Source organism: Gossypium raimondii, chromosome 12 (assembly GCF_025698545.1).
Source record: "Gossypium raimondii isolate GPD5lz chromosome 12, ASM2569854v1, whole genome shotgun sequence".
Classification (NCBI taxonomy): Eukaryota; Viridiplantae; Streptophyta; class Magnoliopsida; order Malvales; family Malvaceae; genus Gossypium; species Gossypium raimondii.
In genome coordinates, this window is record NC_068576.1 from 38,684,919 (window position 1) to 38,702,604 (window position 17,686).

Below are 17,686 nucleotides of genomic sequence, written 5' to 3' on the forward strand. Positions count from 1 at the left end.
CAGCCTTTTTGGTATAATTAGTAAATTAATTTTGGTTATACTGGCATGTATAGTTTAATTTGGCCAATGATGGCATATAAATGTTTTGTTGGAACTAGCCATTTGAATGGCTTGTGATGGATAAATTTTGATGTGTATGTAAGTGGCCTTATCATGTTTGATGTGTGTTTGAAATGTTTGAATTATGGAAATCTTATAGGTATATTGATGGTTGGGTTGAATAGGTATATTTGGTAAATTATGCATATATGTATTTGGTCATGTAGGTGAAATTGATTATTTGATTGATAAGTGTCATGTTGTCATTTAAAGAGCCTAAGGGCATATTATTGGTATGCGATGGTATTACATGTTTAAGTATTGATTTTGGCTTGATTTGAATGCCTTATTATGGCTTGTTGATGTCCAAAATGTTGATTTAAGTTGATGACAAATTGGGTGAGAAATATGGCTAGGAAAATAGCATATTTTTGTCCACACGAGTAGAGACACAGGTGTGTGTCTCAGCCGTGTGTGACACACGGCCAGGTGACACGACTGTGTGTCCCCTGTATCTTTAATTTACACAAAATAGAATGCTCATACTGCCTAGCACACAGGCGTGTGGCTTGGCTATGTGACCCAAGTCAGAAAGCTCACAAGTTTGGACACGGGCTGAGACACGACCGTATGCCCCTATTTCGAATGCTTACATGGCCTGAGACACGAACGTGTCTCTTAACCGTGTGAGCCATACGGCCTAGCCACACGGGCGTGTGTCCCTTGCACCTTTGAAAAATTTTGATGTTTTTTGAAAAATTCTTTGAGTACCCGATTTAGTCTTGACTTATTCTTAATGTGTATTTTGAGCCTCGAGGACTTGCATAAGGATAATATAATTGATTTTTATTGGTTTCTGACATGAATGTTATATGATATAAAATGTCTGAACATTTGGTCTGTAAACTCCGGTAATGCTCAGTAACCCTGTTCTGGTGACGGATATGGGTTAGGGGTGTTACACTAATACTGACATTTATCTATTATATATTCTTTTTAGGTACACTATGACGAACACTAGAGAAAAGTCTAAGGTCGTCGTTCCCGCTTCGAAAAAGTGGAAGACTCTGAATGCGACCTCATCGTCGGGCGCTTCTGTCGTTGCATGTCATCCTTGTCTCCGATTTTCACAAGGCCCCCAAGAGGACCTCTATCAACATCTCCGACAGCGACCGTTTGGATTAGGCCGTTGTATTGATTGGGTGGCTTTAAATCAAATCTAGTTAGCTGATAGAGTGCGTGCACTGATAGCCACAGCTCCTTGGGACCGGTTCTTCTCTATCGTCGAGCCCACCTACTCAGAGCTTACCCTCGAGTTTTGTTCGACATTGCTCTTATAGCACGTGATGTCGACCCACGATAAGCCAAACACTGTTACTTTTCGACTCGATGATACAACGCATCATATGAGCGTTCCGGAGTTGGGAGCTACCTTAGGACTCTATGCTAAGGAGTTCCTTAGTGCCGAGGGGTTTCTCACTTTATACTGGCACATCCACTACTCATCATCTTTATGTTGGACAGAGCTGACTACTAGTACTATGCCCTATGACCTGAGTCAGTCGAAGGCGACTTCCCTTCCTCTGGCCTTGCACTATATTCATGACATATTGGCCTACACAATAACCAATCGGAGGGAGAACACTGGAGTCATTGAAACATTCGACTCTTATTTTTTGTGGAGCATGGTGATGAGGCACACTTTTGATCTCGCCTACCTCATCACCCTAGCTTGCTGCCATCAGACAGAATGAAGTAGGAAGGGTTCTATCTGCTTAGGCCTTTACGTGACTCGACTCGTACGACACTTTGGCCTCCTCAACACTCCAGAGCAGTCCTCATCCTTTACACTAGTTGGACAGATGTCCCCGTAGGGGTTATTGAGTATGAGTCACATGAGGATGATCGAGCAACTGTATTGAGTTGATCTTCATCAACATCGATTATCTCATTCTGACCCTCAAGATGAGCATGAGGACTTCACTGATGATGTCCCTTTCCACCACGAGGATCCACCTCCGAGTCACCCTACCACTACTTCTACTGCCACCTTAGTGGACCTCTACGAGCGATTCACTCATTTTGAGCAACACTTTTTTGAGCAGTTCGATAGTATTGATGTGACTTTGCAGCAAATCTCTTAGGACCTCCACATATCTTCTTCAGCGTTGGCACCTCACGATCTCGATGCCTCTGACGATGAAGATCATTAATTTTATCTATTTTATTTTTAGTTTTATTTTTTTCATTTTTTTTGTTTCTGTTTTTAATTGTTTTATTTTTATTTTCTTAGACTTCTTTCGTTTATTTTCTTTTGAACCATATTTTTATTTTTATGGTTGCTTCTAATTAAGTTTGTAACATCTTAGTCTTCATTATTTGTGTTTATTTTCTTATTAGTTTGCTCGGAACGATGCACTTCATTTAGATTTGCCTACAATTCTGGTTTTCATTATCCTGGCGATTTCATCCATATTCAAGGCAGTTTCAATTTTCTCCCTCTCTTATGATATTCTACTTATTCTGTGTCTATATCTGTTTGTACAATGAGGACAATGTACATCTTAAGTGTGGGTAGGTTATTTATATAATTATTAGAAAATTCTTGAATTATTTGTGGTACTTAAGTAATTTTCTCATACTTCCATTAAAGTGAATTTTTATCGATTTGGGATGTTTATTGATGTTGTTTTAGATTAATTTCTAGATATATGTGCATTGGTTGATTTAAACTTTAAGACAGTAGAGAGTTAAGCATGATAAGTATTTTTCAGAAATAAAAATTTGTAGGTTGTTTCCCTAAATTAAAGTATTATCTTGAAGTTTTAAATTTGCAAGTTTGACATCAAAACCATGATTTTTTGTGAGATTTTGAGCCTTTAGAGCATACATTTTTCATGTTCATTCTATTATTGGTTATGAGTGTGTGAACTTGATTTTTCATTCTAGAACTTGCTTCGATTATGCATGTCGAGACCACACCTTTGATTTGATACACTGAGATGATAGAGGCACTTAGGTTTTAACCCACTTATCCTTTAAAAAGCATACCTTTTGAATTAACCTTTAGTGAACCTCGTTGAGCCTAACACATCTTTTCTTGATTAACCTGTGAATGTTAACCCATAACCCATTTTTTTGTTGCGACTCTTTCCCGTTTTATTGACTCCCTTTTTGTAGAAATTTGATTTGGTTAGTTGCCTATGTATGCTCTTTTGTTTGATTTACTAAATTAATTCTTATTGTTTTAGTAAAAAAAAAAAGAGAAAAAATATGTTGATTCAGATTTTGTTGATTGAGCTTGAACAATTAATTTCATATTTTATTAAGAAGCTCGTTTTTATTCTTGAATAAGTATTTATTGATACACTTTCTTTTAATTCAAAATTTGTTTATTTTTTTCTAGTTGGTAATTTATCAACTCGATCTCGATTATAACCAACTTTTTTGGCCTTATTCGACATCCTTAACCTAAGCCCTGTTACAATCTCTTAAAGACCTCTTAATTGGTGTGTCATATCATTTTATAGTGGTAGAAACTTGATTTTCAAGCAAGCTAATGGTAATTATATTTCTTATTCGACTGCTGAGTGCATATTTCTTGAACCTTAAAAACTTTATGTGCTTTGAGTGAATCTTTAGTGAGGATGTCAATTCTTGTTGATTTTGAATGAAAGGTAATTACTTAAATAAGGGGAGACACATATGTTTTCGTGCTTTGAAAAAATTTCAACTTAGATTGTTTGAATCTTTAGTGCCTTTTAGTTGATTGACAATGCATGATTGTTTACGAATTATTTTGAGACATTATTGATTAGAATTACAAGTTGAGAAAAATTAAATTTAATATGAGTTGAGGATTTTGCTTGAGGACAAACAAACGCTTAAGTGTGGGGATATTTGATAAGTGATAAAAGTAACATATTTTAATCTCGTTCTTAATCCATTTTTGGATGTTTATTTAAGCAAATTAGTGAATTTTATGCTCCTAATCCTTTAAATTCATGTTTCTATACTTAGGAGAGAATTTAGGAGCAAAAAACAAGCTAAAATCAGACAAATAGAGTAGATTTCAGGAGCCACACGAGCTGGGCCTTTCCACACAGGCTAAACACACGCCCGTATGGGCCACATGAGCTGGACACATGGCCATGTGCCAAGTCGTGTCAATTTCGTAACTCACATCCCAAATGCGTAGAAAAATGCAATTTTTGGGCTTTCTGGGCATTCTACAGTCTATAAATACCAAATAGAATAAGTGAGAAGGTATTTAACAGAGAATATCAAAGAAAACAACTCGAAGAACACCATTGGAGCCAACTCTGAAGCGGATTTCGATCAAGATTGAATACATCCTTTTAATTTCTCTTGAAGTTTTTATGAGTTTTTTTTATTTCCTGTGGTTATTCTGACTTTGAGATGTTTTAATTCATAATTATGAACTAAATCCCTAGATAGCTAGGGAAGATGAACCCTATGATGAATTATATTATTTGATTTCTGTTTTATACGATAAATAATTTATTCTTGTTCTCAGTTATGTGTGCTTATATCTTGTTTTAATATTTCTGGGATATTAATTCATGTTTAATGCGCTTAATCAAAGGAGCAAAAGTCCATGTCTAAGAGTAGATCTAGCATAATTGAGTGGAGTTTCATGCAATCCTAGAAATAGGACGATATAAGTCTACTAGATTATAGTCAAATCTAATAGGGGAATCCATAGATCGAGTTAATGCGACAATAAGGGTTTTAATTAGAAAGAAATTTCAGTTAATCAACCAAGAGTCAGTTGCTCTTACTCTCGAAAGAGATATTAGCATAATTTAGGGATATCTACGGATCAAGACACCAAGTAAATAATTCATTTAATTCAGATTCATAGTAATAGATGAAGTAGAGGTGGACTCTTTCCTGGGTATTGTTTCTTTCATTGGTTATTATTCGATTATTTTCCTGATTCATTCTCTGTTGAGTTCTTTAGTTAGATTAATTTAGTAAATCTTAGTTTAAAGAAACCACTCCAGTTTGCCGGCTAAATAATAGGAAAACGGTAATTACTAATACTTTTAATCCTCGTGGATACAATATCTTTACTCACCGTAGCTATACTATTTATTGATAGGAGCACTTGCTTTCGTCGTATTTTTAGTTAGTTTCGAAAAACACACATCACTAGGCCATCCATTAAAATGAATTATAACCTTTGGATCAAAAGGGCTTACTAAGTAAAGGCTTTCCTTCATCATTTATACACATACGCTAGCTTTTCTTGAGCAATATACTTCCACATTATTTCAAACTCTCTCATTCTTCAAAGTGCTCTCTATGTGTTTGTTTAAGCTAAGTGTGCCAAAACCTTTCTAAGTAAGAATTGAATAATGACTTTGGCTTATTGTCATAGAAACCAAGCCTAAGGCCGCACGTGACCAGAGCTTAAGTCTCGACCCATGAGACTTGCTTGCACTTTTAGATTCACATGCATCAATCAAGTTTTTCTATTAGCCTAATTATTAACTTGTACATTAACTTATAGGTCAGGTCTGATATGAAGCATGTTCAAAATAAGTGGATATCAAATTTTAAACACATTTATATTAACTACATGAACAACTTGTATACCTAATATGTTCAAAAACATACATTATTATTAAAGTTTACGTTTTTTTCTTTAACACTAAATCAACTTTGTATATGTAACAGGTGTGCATGTACTTAAAATTTGATCTACATGTTTTAAATAGGACAAAGCTAGAGGGTAATAGGAGCCTTTCCCCTTAGTTTAATAATAAATGATGAGTGGAATTTTGTAATACATCATTTAAGTAATAAAGTGATAAGAAGATATCGTTCCCACAAGGATCAAATTCTAAGTCGCTAAATACCAACTATTCAATTTTTATCTAATCTAGATCAATAAAATAAATTCTAATTACTATTAAAATTAAACTAAGCTAATTAAGGAGATTTTATTAAACTAAAACAGTGAAATTTTCTAAATTTCTCAATCAATTTTAAAGACTTGGAACTCTAACTTCACCTAACTTAGTTAATCAATTATCTCTCGTTCAATTGTTCAATTTATGTGATTACTTGTCCAAGATTCAATGACATTGTTGGACTCTTCCGATATCTAGCTAAGTTAATCTCCCTTCCCCACTAGCTATATTCCTATGCTAAGCAAGTTGGGTGAAGTCACTAAGAATAAACCTATTAGGTTGATTAGGGCATCATGTATATTCTTATCCTAGCCACAAATTAATTTGTTCATCAGCACTACTAAAGTTAATCCTAATCTATTTTGTCCAGATCTAAACCTTAATTTTCTCTTCTAGAAAAAATCAAGATTATCAAATTAATGCAACTTGGTGATCATGTAAGTAGATTAAATAAACACAAAATTGAATAAATAATTAGTAAAGATCAAACAATCAAGAAAATAAAGTTGGACTCATATTGAGTTGAGAAAACCACACAAAAAGAGATTCAAAACAAACTTGCATAAAAAAAGTAAAAATAATAATAATCTAGAGAGAAAATAGTTGAAGAATTTATGTTGAGCACTTCGGATCTCTTTTTATTCTTTTCTTTGCAAGTTTGATGTTTTCCTTATTAAAAAGTTGTTCTTTCCTACTCTTTTCCTCATTTTTTTCCCTCTTAAATCTCATCACCATTATTTTTAGGGTTTTAATCTTACCGCTCCATTGAATGCAAAAATCGCGGTGGAGCAAAGCACTTGCTGCCAAATTCTAAATTAAAAAGCATGCTCCACCACACTAAATCAAATTCGGTGAAGCGAAAGACTTCTCTTCACCACTGTTTATTGTATGCTCCAAGTCTTCCATTCTTCATCTATGACCTACAATGGGAAAAAGGAAAATAACCAATAAATCCAAAGTAACTCTAAAAATGATAAAAAGAATGAACAAAATTTAAATAAGATAAATTAATCCAATAAAAACTATAAAATGCAATAAAAACTAATCTAAATGCTAAAATTACCTCCTAAAATTCTATGAAAACTAAATTAAAAGAACTCTAAGCATGCAAGTTATCAAGAAACTACACTATTCACATACAACCCTATTCATGTTTGTTTGGTACTTTCCATATTGGTTTTACGATCCATGTTCGGGGTTTGTGGATACAACCCTTACCTTGTCAATATCCAAGAGGAAGCTCATTGAAATTATTTCCCTTATCAATAAATAATCCTATAACTTTATGCATAGGAGCTAGCTTACTGATATCATTAAGAATAAGAGAGGCCTAATTCTAACCAATAAACACACACAAGCGGGTTTTACTGATATCATTAAGAATGAGAGAGGCCTAATTCTAACAAATAAACACACACAAGCGGGTTTTACTTAGATGAGATCGCATGTCCACACAATATAATTGCATACATAGCTTATATCCAACCATGTTGTTTCTTACAAGCAATAGAATCAATTAAACAATTATAGATTTAATTATTCTAATTAACAACACAAATATTCTAAGCAACTTAATTTGAACTTAATTTTCAATAAACCTAAATATTTGTAATTAAATCGAAACATGCAAATACTAAAGAAAATAAAAAAACAATTAGATCTCACAAACTTTTGAATCAAACTTCAAAAAATTTAACTATAAAAAAGGGTTTAGCAATCCAAAAATAAAACACAAAAATAAAAAAAATACAATAAGCTAAAAATTCTACAAAAGTAAAAGTTGTTTCTATCCCTCTAAAAGATCCTATTTATGAATTCTATTTTACCTAAATAAGGGTTGCAGTACTAGCTAGGACTTTAAGCCTTGAAAAAGGTTGAAAATAGCCTCAAATTTAAAGTCAAAACGGCACGCGAAAGCTTTGGCGCTACGGCCTAGAGAATCACATTGGGGTGCGAAGTCCATTCGCGTCCAGGCCTCGTGGTCTTGAGTTGCAACTCACATGTTTTCATTTTGACTCTCCACATTTTCCTCAATTCTGATAATTCGTTTCACTTCCATTAGCCCTTAAACTTGCATCCGAAGCTCACATGCACTTAATTAAAGTCACAAAAAATCAAATTAATTATGAAATACTAAATTATATAAAATATAAGCATAGATAATTAAAAATGCTAATGTATAAAAATGTGGTACTAATCATGTAAATTAAGTTAAGACATGATATTTTACTTGAGAATCAATGAAATGTAAAATAAGAAGAGTCTAAAATATATGAATTATAACTACTTATCATATATTCAATTAAGATGTTTTGAAATTTTAGGCTAATTCAATTATTCCAACCACTGTTCTCATAACTAAGCTAGTTTGATTGTGAACTAGTCAAGATACCAGTCCAAGATAATGGTTTGAAACAGTTGACCCATAAATCAATTGAACTAATTTTTTTCTATTTTTTTAATTTTTTAATTATTTATTTAATTGAACTAGATAAATTGATTTGATCAAAAATAAATAATCTAATATATTTGACCACCAACCCAATTCTGAAACCTTCATTCCAACTATTTGGGTCCAATGTTTTCACAAAGCACCTAAAGTGGGTTTTAGTGAGCTACAAACACTTCTCACAATTCCATTTTCAAAATCTAAACTACGGCTGGAAGGCCCATGGAATGTTAGTAAAACACCAATGCAATAGACCCCACGAACGGGCCCAAATCATGGAAAAGAAAAGTTAAAATATGCCTATAGTCCCTGTAGTTTTTAAAAATTAGTATTTTAGCCCCTTTTCTTTTTAAATTTCAAAATTTAAGTCCAATGGTTAATCCTGTTAAATTTTTTAAAATTCAAGTTAATTACGTATTTTTTTAATTACATGACTATCAAGTGAGAATTTTTTTATTTTAAAATGTCACAATAAATTTAACAAAAAAATTTAACAATGTTAACAGTTTAATCTAAATTTTAAAATTTGAAATGTAAAGGGACTAAATTTCTAGAAATACAAATATCAAGACTAAATTCCTAAATTTTGAAAAGTACAGGGACTTATAGGCCCATTTTAACCGAAAAGAAACAATGATGATGGCGGTGATGAATTTACAGCCGTTAGATGATGGGCTAGATTTTACATCTACAATCGCGATTCAAATTTCAAATCGCCTTATCAAAAATCGACCGTTTGAGGGGATTCAAGAGCCAACATATATTCACTAAAGCAAAACAAAACAAAAAAAACTTTATAGTTTCAACTTTGAAACCATATACCATGGATTTTGGGATTGTTTCATAAGTAGCTTGAATTTATTTAAGTTACTTTAATACCCAAAAAAATCTGCTGTTGTTTCAGTTTTGTATTCAAAAAATTGAAAAAAAAAATAAGGTTTTAAGAGCATGATGAGGATCATGAGACGCAATGGTTGGCAGCGACCTCTCCATCCTTTACAGGTAAATAAAAGTTAAATACCCATCTTTTGTTTTGGAACTTTTTATGGGTTTTTTGGTTGAAATCAAAATTGTTGGGTTTTTTTTCAGATGGTGGGAATGGCAGTCTTTAGTTTCCTAGTTGTGGCATTTTATACATTTTTAGGGCTTTTGCTTGGGAACAGAATAGCTGAAATCACTATCACAACGATCTTTTCCTTTGTGGTAATGTTCTTCACAAGCCAAAAATTTGAACCTTTTTTTTGTGTTTTTTATAGCTAACTTTCAATGGGGTTTGATTTTTTATTTTTTATTTTTTTGCATTTCCAGGCACTCTCAGTTATGTTCCTGTTTGTTAGGTGTACTGCTATTGATCCTACTGATAAAACCAGCTTTAAGAAGAAGAAAAAAGCGAAATCTAAAGGGATTTTGAAGCTAAATTATGGGTTCATATTGACCCAGATTGTTATAAGGTTTTTTAGGAGGTTGGAGAAGAAGATTCTAAGGACTTTTATAAGGAGGAAGTATTTAGATCCATGGAAAACCAATTTCCAAATGGAACCCTTGCTACCATTTCCCCTTGTCATGAAAGATGATGCAGTTTCACCTGATGTTAAAGAGGATGATAATATCTCTTATTGTTCTCTATGCGATTTTGAGGTTTGCACTCTTTTTCTAGCTTTCCAAACAAAAACAAAACCACTACTTGCATTTATCGTTTACACCAATGAGACTTTGGCTCAATGGCAAGATTGAGGCCCTAGAGACTTTGAGATTTGAGTCTCATCGTAAATGCATGGGTTCTTTTAGTTATAGTTAATTATTAGTTTAGTGCTTATAATGATTGATTGCATCGGAAAAAATCAATTTCCAAATGGAACCATTGTTACCATTTCCCCTTGTCATGAAAGATGATGCAGTTTCACCTGATGTTAAAGAGGATGATAATATCTCTTATTGTTCTCTATGTGGTTTTGAGGTTTGCACTCTTTTTCTAGCTTTCCAAACAAAAACAAAATCACTAGCATTTATCATTTACACCAATGAGGCCTTCGCTCAATGGCAAGATTGAGGCCCTAGAGACTTTGAGATTTGAGTCTCACCTTATGTAAATGCATGGGTTCTTTTAGTTATAGTTAGTTATTAAGTTTAGTGCTTATAATGATTGATTGCATCGGAAAAAACCTTTTACATTCTTCTATGCTTTATCTTAGGTGAAAAAACATAGCAAGCATTGTAGAACTTGCAACCGGTGTGTTGAAGGTTTTGATCATCATTGCAGGGTAAGAACCAATTTTGGTCTGTCATTTTTTGTTTCCTTTTTAAGTTTTCAGTGTAATTTGAGAAGCAATTTATGTTTATTGATATAGATTTGCTTGTTTTTATGTTATATATCAGTGGTTGAACAACTGTGTAGGCAAAAGAAACTATACAACATTCATTCTTCTAATGATTTTTGTCTTGTTAATGGTAAGTGGCTTTTCTATGTCCTTCAAATGCTCCAAAAAGGCTTCAAATTCTAAGTTAATCCTATTGTCCTAACAATTAATTGTTACTGTTACAATAGCTGATTCTAGAAGGAGGCACTGCAATTGCTATATTTATTAGGTGCTTTGCGGACAAGAAGGGAATAGAGCTAGAGCTGGAGAAAAGGCTTTACATAAAGTTCCCTAGAGAAGTTCTTGCCACTATAACAGTAAATATTATTATCTCTTTTCCACATTGGAAAATCTCTCTTATTGGAGTTCATTTTGAATGCAAAAAATCTGGTTTGGGTTTGTCTCAATTCTTGGAAATGTCACAGGTTTTGTTGGCTTTGTTTACTGTTTATGGATCAGCTGCAATGGGACAACTTTTCTTCTTTCATGTAGTTCTGATAAGAAAGGTAAGTAAAATAAGGAAGGGGTAAGGGTTATCCAGGGATCAAACTCGAGATTGGTGTGACTTGATATCAAGTCTTTTTTGTTAGTTCACCTGTGTTCAATCGATGCTTCCTTCTTTGATTAGTTTCTAACACATAATGTAGTAGACCAAAATAAGATTCCCCATCACATTCTTCCTTCAACATCTCCATTGTAAGTTTTGCACATGAAATGAGGTAATTTCCATGTGGTCAGTTTGCAGTAAAAGATAGAGTTCTGGTGGGAGATAATCATTATATGATCACTCCATTGAAATATCTTTGCATCATATGGCTATTTCAACACTTGCAATATGAAGCTGTGAAATTGAGGAAATTTTCTGTCTATTTTATGGTGTACCACATTGGTAATTATAACAAGTATGAGCATGTCACAGTACATCACCATGCCCTATGATCTCAAATCCCCGTTCTTTTAGCCTGTGCTAGGAAATTTGACCATTTGGTTCCTTGTTAATTCATGCTCTCAACTGTGGCATATTTTGCTGTATCATTGCCCTCAATTGAATGTGCTGATTCTTGTTACAGGGAATGAGAACATATGATTATATATTGGCAATGAAAGAAGAGAACCAATTTACAGTGGACCCTTTTGACGACTCCGATGTCTCGTCGGACGACAGCTCTGATTTTGATTCACCCGAAAAAGCAACATTCTTGTCGAGGTTCATATGCAAAGGACTGAGAACTCAGGTATATACAAGACATCCAAAACTTGATTTTATCCAAAGAATTTCAGCAGTGTCATCATCTTACAGGTGTGAGTTCAATTTCAGGATCCCCCGAGATTGTCCATAAGAATTGATGAAGATCCTAAAGCTTCCACCTCAACCAGCAAGAAGCAAGGGTTCCATGTAAGCATTGATCCATGGAAACTGATAAATCTTAGTAGGGACAAAGCTCTTCTAGCTGCAGATAAGGCTAGACAAAGGCTTATGATACAAAAGCCAGCAGTGGAGATTGATGCATTGAAGCCACTACCACTAGAAACAAAACATGGCCCATTAATGAACCCTGAAAGAAATATGGCCAATTCAGGAACAGCTGCAACACCTCTAGTTTCTAAAGGCAGAATTCCAGGTTCACCAGGAAGACTTACAAGCCCGAGGCGTCGATTTTCAGGCTCTCCAACTATGTTTTCTGCTATGCCATCACCGTCACCAAAACAAAAGTACAGAAGCAATTTCGATTTGAAGTTAACCGAGGTTTCCAGGGAGCTTGAAACATACATTTCAAGGCAAGTTTTATGTTCTGTCATAAAGAAAGATGAAAGTGAAGCATCTCCAAGATGAAAAAAAACAAAGATTCATTTGGTTGTTTGTGTGAATTCTTGATGAAACATCTGATTTAATTTTTTTCGTTTTTGAACTCGTTTCGAACAATGTGATACTCATTTTAGATCGATGAATACAAATACAGTTGAACAACTTAGGACCAAACTAAGCACATGCATTGATACAAAGAATCTTGTACTGTTTTACAAAAACAAAGAAATGAGGCTATCAAGTCATTATTGTGGGTACCTTAACTTGGGAACTTCCTTCACATATACTTCCAAAGCATGAAAAGTGGCCTTTCCCTTTCATACAAAGGGGTACAACTTTCCAGGAAACAGGCTGTATAGTCCCACAATCAGAATAAAGGCAACACAAGCAATAAATTTACACATTTTTATTTAAATATTTCTATGATTCTGTTTTCATTGAACTTTTTGAATAACAAAATTTTAACATGTTGAGATTTCAGACTATACCACAAGCCAAAGGACAAAAAAAAGAAGAAGAAAGGTCACCCAATTATTTGCTACTACACACAAAAGTTTACAATAAACAATCTCTCAACACTATCTCACAAGCTAAACCACCACAAAATCAGCTACTCCAATCAACTTCTTATGTCGGGAAACGTTTCCTTGGCAAGGTGACAGGCTGTTTTGTTTTGAGAAATGGTAAGAATCAAAATTGGAAGTAAAGAATTCAAAATTCATGAAAGAGGGTTGCTATACGTCCACTATTTACGATGAAAACAGCCAAGAACCTTTGTTTTGATTACCTGAACTCCGCAGATGGTTCGGTAGTAGGTAACAATCTGAATAATGCTTGGGGTAGATACTTTCCTTCAGAGGTTCGCAAGTTTCTGGGGAAACCAATGAGGAGTATCCCTGAATGTTCGAGCAGTTCCATGGAGACTTGGTGGTTACATCGAGAGTAATATTCAATAAGCAAATATGACGAAAACTGTCCCCTTCTATACCTTTGAGGAGGCCTGCAACTTTTATGTTATCTCCTATGACATCTTTAAAAGTAATCCTTTCTATCACGGGGAGCGAATTTGGATCGTAAAACTCATCTGGATGCTGAGAAAAATTACTATTGAAGAATATCGCTGTGTCTACACCAACCAAAGTAACATTTGATATATAGATGTTTCTCACGTAACCACCCCTTCCACGAGCTGTTTTTAATATAATACCGGTGCTTGAATTGAAAAAATAGATATTTTCTGCATAAACTTCGGAAACACCTCCGGACATCTCACTTCCAATTGCAATTCCAGAGCCGTTTCGGTTGTGTCCAGTAAGCCGGCGGATGATAATATTTCTGCTGGGACGAGCAAATGAAATGCCATACTCATCCCACCCACTTTTGATGGAAATTAGATCATCACCGGTGCTAATGTAACAGTCTTCAATGCAAACATCATCGGAAGAATCTAGATGCATTTGATCGTATCAGTAAGAAAAAGAGTTAAAGGTTAACTTGGCAAACTGGGAAAAGTTAAAAAGAATTCACCTGGATCGATCCCGTCCGTGTTTGGTGAATCCAGAGGAGCCAGGATTGTGACATCCTGGACTATGACATGGCTGTAAATCGAGAAAATAAAGTCGACTTACTCTTGATAGTTCTGTTCTAAAACTGGTGTCATAGACAATTTGCTTACAACATTCAAAGAAGAGCATGGGAAGACCACTAACCTGCAGTAAACCGGGTGAATGGTCCAAAATGGAGAATTCAAGAAAGTCAAGTTCGAGATTACAACACCAGTTGAGTTCATTAATTCAACCAGATGGGGCCGAGTATAGTTCAGAGTTTTACTTCTAAACCAGTTCCACCAAACAGAACCTTGGCCATCAATAGTGCCATTATCACCTGCATGAAGAACCTGTGGCATCAATAGAAGAAATAAAAGGCTTATGGAAGATGATTTCTCATCCATGTTCCTAACCTGTTATGATTACATCAGTCAAATTGCGACCATATATTAAGCTTCGGTGCCTTCCACCAGGTAACTCCCTACCTCGGCCATAGGATGGCAGAGGGTCAACGACTGGCCAATCATCCGAATTCTGAAACAACAGGAGCTATGCTGTTATATGATAAGTGATAAGAACAAAACACCAGTGGTAGCTTATGATGACGGATAGAAATACCTACAGCAAGATATCAAATAGACTAGCAGTCGAGAATTGATGATCATGAATCATGTTTGAAAGCATATAACCGTTCATTACATATAGCATGTCCTACAGGTAAATGTTCTTTTGAAGTAAGTTACGGACTTACCATTGATCCAAGAATTATTGCATCCTTATCTAACCACAAAGTTAGGTGACTGATGAGATCGAAGCTTCCTGTTAACCACCGGCCAGCCGGGACAAAAAGCTTGGCCCCACCTTTATCAGCAAATGAATTGAGGTAGAAGATAGCATTCTGAAAGGCTTTTGTATTGAGAGTAACACCATCTCCAACTGCACCGAATTCGGTAATGGTGACACTGTGAGGTCGAATCTCCCCCATACCGGTCTGTTTGCAAAGCGAGTTGCCCTTGACAGCCCATGTAATATGACTGAAAAATGCAAGTACTAGAAGCAGATACACCAGCTGAAAACAAATGCATACAAAATTAACCATGAATGCTATACCTTGATAGGTAGATAGGGGAAATTTACTGATTTAAGTAATTTAGACAAGTATGAACACTTAATAAACATAGAGTTGAAAATATAACACAAAAAGAGAGCTAGATTAACAGCAATGTGAATCAAAAGATGCCTGAAAATAGGTGGATGAGAAGAAACATGCAAAAGCAATGAAGGAATAACTTTATCAACCAAGTCATGGATAATAAATGAGCAGATTTCATGCCATAAAACTAGCAGATTAACACAAAAAGAGATAAAAATTGAATTACATTCAGAAAAAAAGCTAAAAAGAAGAACCATTTGCTCATTTAGATCCCAAAATGAGCCAAAACTATCATTCCTCATAACACATTTTGAACATTTTGTTCAGATCTAGTTCAAAGTCCAAGAACATAAGATATTCAGAAGGAAAAGCAAGGATCAAAGAACTCACACTAAAAAAGCTCTTCATATGAATGAGATCTGCAAAAGACAGCTCAGTGAATCCACAAAAACCAGTCTTTTTAACTAAAAAGATCTCCCCTTTTTTATTTGATCAAAACAAAAAACAAAGGGAAAGGGAATAACCAAGGAAGCGTTTGTCTTTCTTTTAACTTTTTTTTCATATGAACAAGAATAAGATCCCGTTAGCTAGCTAGTGTGATAAGGCAAAGTGTGTGAAAAATGGGTGATTAGATAGGTCATTGACAGAACCACTACCACCACTCAAAGAGAAAAAAGAATGATTGAAAGTGACTGTTGCTGCTCTCCAAAAATTAAGCAGTAGGGTCCCTCTTTATGTGTTCATTTGCTCCATTAACACTCCCTCTCTGTTCTTCTTGCTCACTGATAATCACTTATAAGAAGAAATGAAGGATTACCCAGAAAAGTTGAAGCTTTGAACTAGCTGAAAACAAGTGCAAGCTCCATAAAACCACATATGGAGTGGCTGCAAATGGGGTTTATAGATTCAGATAACAAAAGGGTAGAGCTTTATTCTTTTTTTTGTTACAGTGTGTTCCTGGCTTGTTGTTTAATAGGATGAGTGTTTTTTATATAGTAAGCGACTTTCTCATGTGATAACTGTCTTACTGGTTTCAATTAAGTTCTTAAAATCAGTAAAAAATAATGAAATAAAAAGAAGAAAAAAATGAAATTTTTGACCCCGCCTCCATGATCGTCAATTCATTCAAAACAGGGTTTTATAAAGTTATTTCCTTCATATATTTAACTAATGCATAATTATAAAACAAAACAACAAACAGACAAGGAATTACAACAAATGGGGAGGTAGGTCAATGTTCTTTAATGTTTTATTGCATTGTTTGGTATCTAATAATTACATTAAATTTTAATTAAATTTGAAGTCGAATAAAATTAAAATCCAAAACAAAGGTTTTTTACGCTGATTTTCTTTACAAAATTTAAATTTTAAACTCGAAAATGTATTTAAGGGTGATCGAGTTTCTTTAAGTTGGCTTTGATAGATTGACAGGAAATAGGCTTGAGCAGTTAAAAGAGGTAACCTAACAGTGCTGTGGGCTATGGCAGCCGAGCGGTTCAAACCAGTGGGCTTGGTGATAGTGAACTCAAACGCCACTGGCTCTGTAAGAGCAAGCGACCACCTTTGGTGGAATCATGGCTCAAGAGTCCGGGTTTGATTCAAAAATGGTAAAAAAAAAAAATTCGTATTCGACGGGTTCTAACCCGACCCAAGTTAATAAGATCGGATTTTTTTTAAAAAAATCGAGTTTAAGACGAATTAGGGCGGTTTTTTTTTTATATAATAATCAAGTCAAATTTAAAGAAAATTCATCCAATTAGTCTGGAGATAATTACAAAATTACTTTATATATATGATATATTAATATTGTACCCTCATTTATTTTATTTTTGCTGCTCACCTCTGTATTCTTCTCATGCACAAGCCTTTTCCTCATTTTTTTCTTTTTTTTTTTTTTTTTTTGTGCGTGTGTTTTAACTCACTGTTTGAAAACTGTTTCATAAAAGAAATATAAAGACAAAATTTAATGAGGAAAATAATAATAATGAATAATGATATTATTATATTTCATGCACACCAGTATTATATTAGATAAAAAATTTATTATCGTTAAATATAAATAATATATCATCCCTAATTTGGTGCTTAAACCCTTTAAAGAAACCTAAAACAAATTCTATTTTCATTGGCCAGAACAACACTTTCAAGCATTATGATTATTAGATTAATTTTTCTTTTTAATAGTATTATAAATAATTTTAAAAAAAAAGTAGGTGATCAATTTCCTGTGCTAATTTCATCTCATGGCCATGAAGGGGTAATTGTAATTTAATGGAATAAGAAAAAACGTCGTTAAAGAAGGGGACATGAATGAGAGAACTCTTCATCACTGTCATAACTAATACCTACTCTCTCTTTTTTCATTGTGAAGTAGTGTAATCTTAATAAAAGTGAC

At 34.1% G+C, this 17,686-nt stretch overlaps 2 protein-coding genes across 4 annotated transcripts; one reads left to right on the plus strand and one right to left on the minus strand.

The window, feature by feature from the left end:
• Positions 1-9,184: 9,184 nt before the first annotated feature.
• On the plus strand, positions 9,185-12,753 carry LOC105764001 (protein S-acyltransferase 18). The gene is made up of 9 exons (XM_012582426.2): positions 9,185-9,429; positions 9,517-9,630; positions 9,736-10,065; positions 10,620-10,688; positions 10,804-10,875; positions 10,973-11,101; positions 11,210-11,290; positions 11,855-12,019; positions 12,103-12,753. The coding sequence occupies exons 1-9, from the start codon at positions 9,376-9,378 to the stop codon at positions 12,616-12,618; spliced, it is 1,530 nt and encodes a 509-aa protein (XP_012437880.1). The 5' UTR covers positions 9,185-9,375; the 3' UTR covers positions 12,619-12,753.
• A 224-nt stretch (positions 12,754-12,977) lies between these two features.
• On the minus strand, positions 12,978-16,273 carry LOC105764003 (probable polygalacturonase). 3 transcript variants are annotated; one of them, XM_052625147.1, is made up of 8 exons: positions 16,109-16,273; positions 15,682-15,710; positions 14,890-15,207; positions 14,552-14,672; positions 14,301-14,475; positions 14,119-14,189; positions 13,379-14,038; positions 12,978-13,254 (listed from the first exon to the last, which is right to left on the minus strand). In XM_052625147.1, exons 2-8 carry the CDS (start codon positions 15,697-15,699, stop codon positions 13,211-13,213), a joined length of 1,407 nt encoding a protein of 468 aa, XP_052481107.1. In that variant the 5' UTR covers positions 15,700-15,710; positions 16,109-16,273; the 3' UTR covers positions 12,978-13,210. The 3 variants fall into 3 exon arrangements, with proteins under 3 accessions (XP_052481107.1, XP_052481108.1, XP_012437884.1); XM_052625148.1 differs by lacking the exon at positions 15,682-15,710 and having other exon boundaries at positions 16,109-16,271; XM_012582430.2 differs by having other exon boundaries at positions 15,682-16,271.
• Between the last annotated feature and the right edge of the window lie 1,413 nt (positions 16,274-17,686).

What these genes read in the sequence shown, in the direction of transcription:
- LOC105764001 (XM_012582426.2), top strand. Translation starts at nt 9,376, where the DNA reads ATGATGAGGATCATGAGACGCAATGGTTGGCAGCGACCTCTCCATCCT. An exon ending in GACCTCTCCATCCTTTACAG is followed by an intron (nt 9,430 to 9,516) that starts GTAAATAAAAGT and finishes GTTTTTTTTCAG; the next exon opens with ATGGTGGGAATGGCAGTCTT. An exon ending in GCAAAGGACTGAGAACTCAG is followed by an intron (nt 12,020 to 12,102) that starts GTATATACAAGA and finishes GTTCAATTTCAG; the next exon opens with GATCCCCCGAGATTGTCCAT.
- LOC105764003 (XM_052625147.1), bottom strand. An exon ending in GACTGATGTAATCATAACAG is followed by an intron (nt 14,476 to 14,551) that starts GTTAGGAACATG and finishes TTCTTCATGCAG; the next exon opens with GTGATAATGGCACTATTGAT. An exon ending in ATTCACCCGGTTTACTGCAG is followed by an intron (nt 14,190 to 14,300) that starts GTTAGTGGTCTT and finishes CTCGATTTACAG; the next exon opens with CCATGTCATAGTCCAGGATG.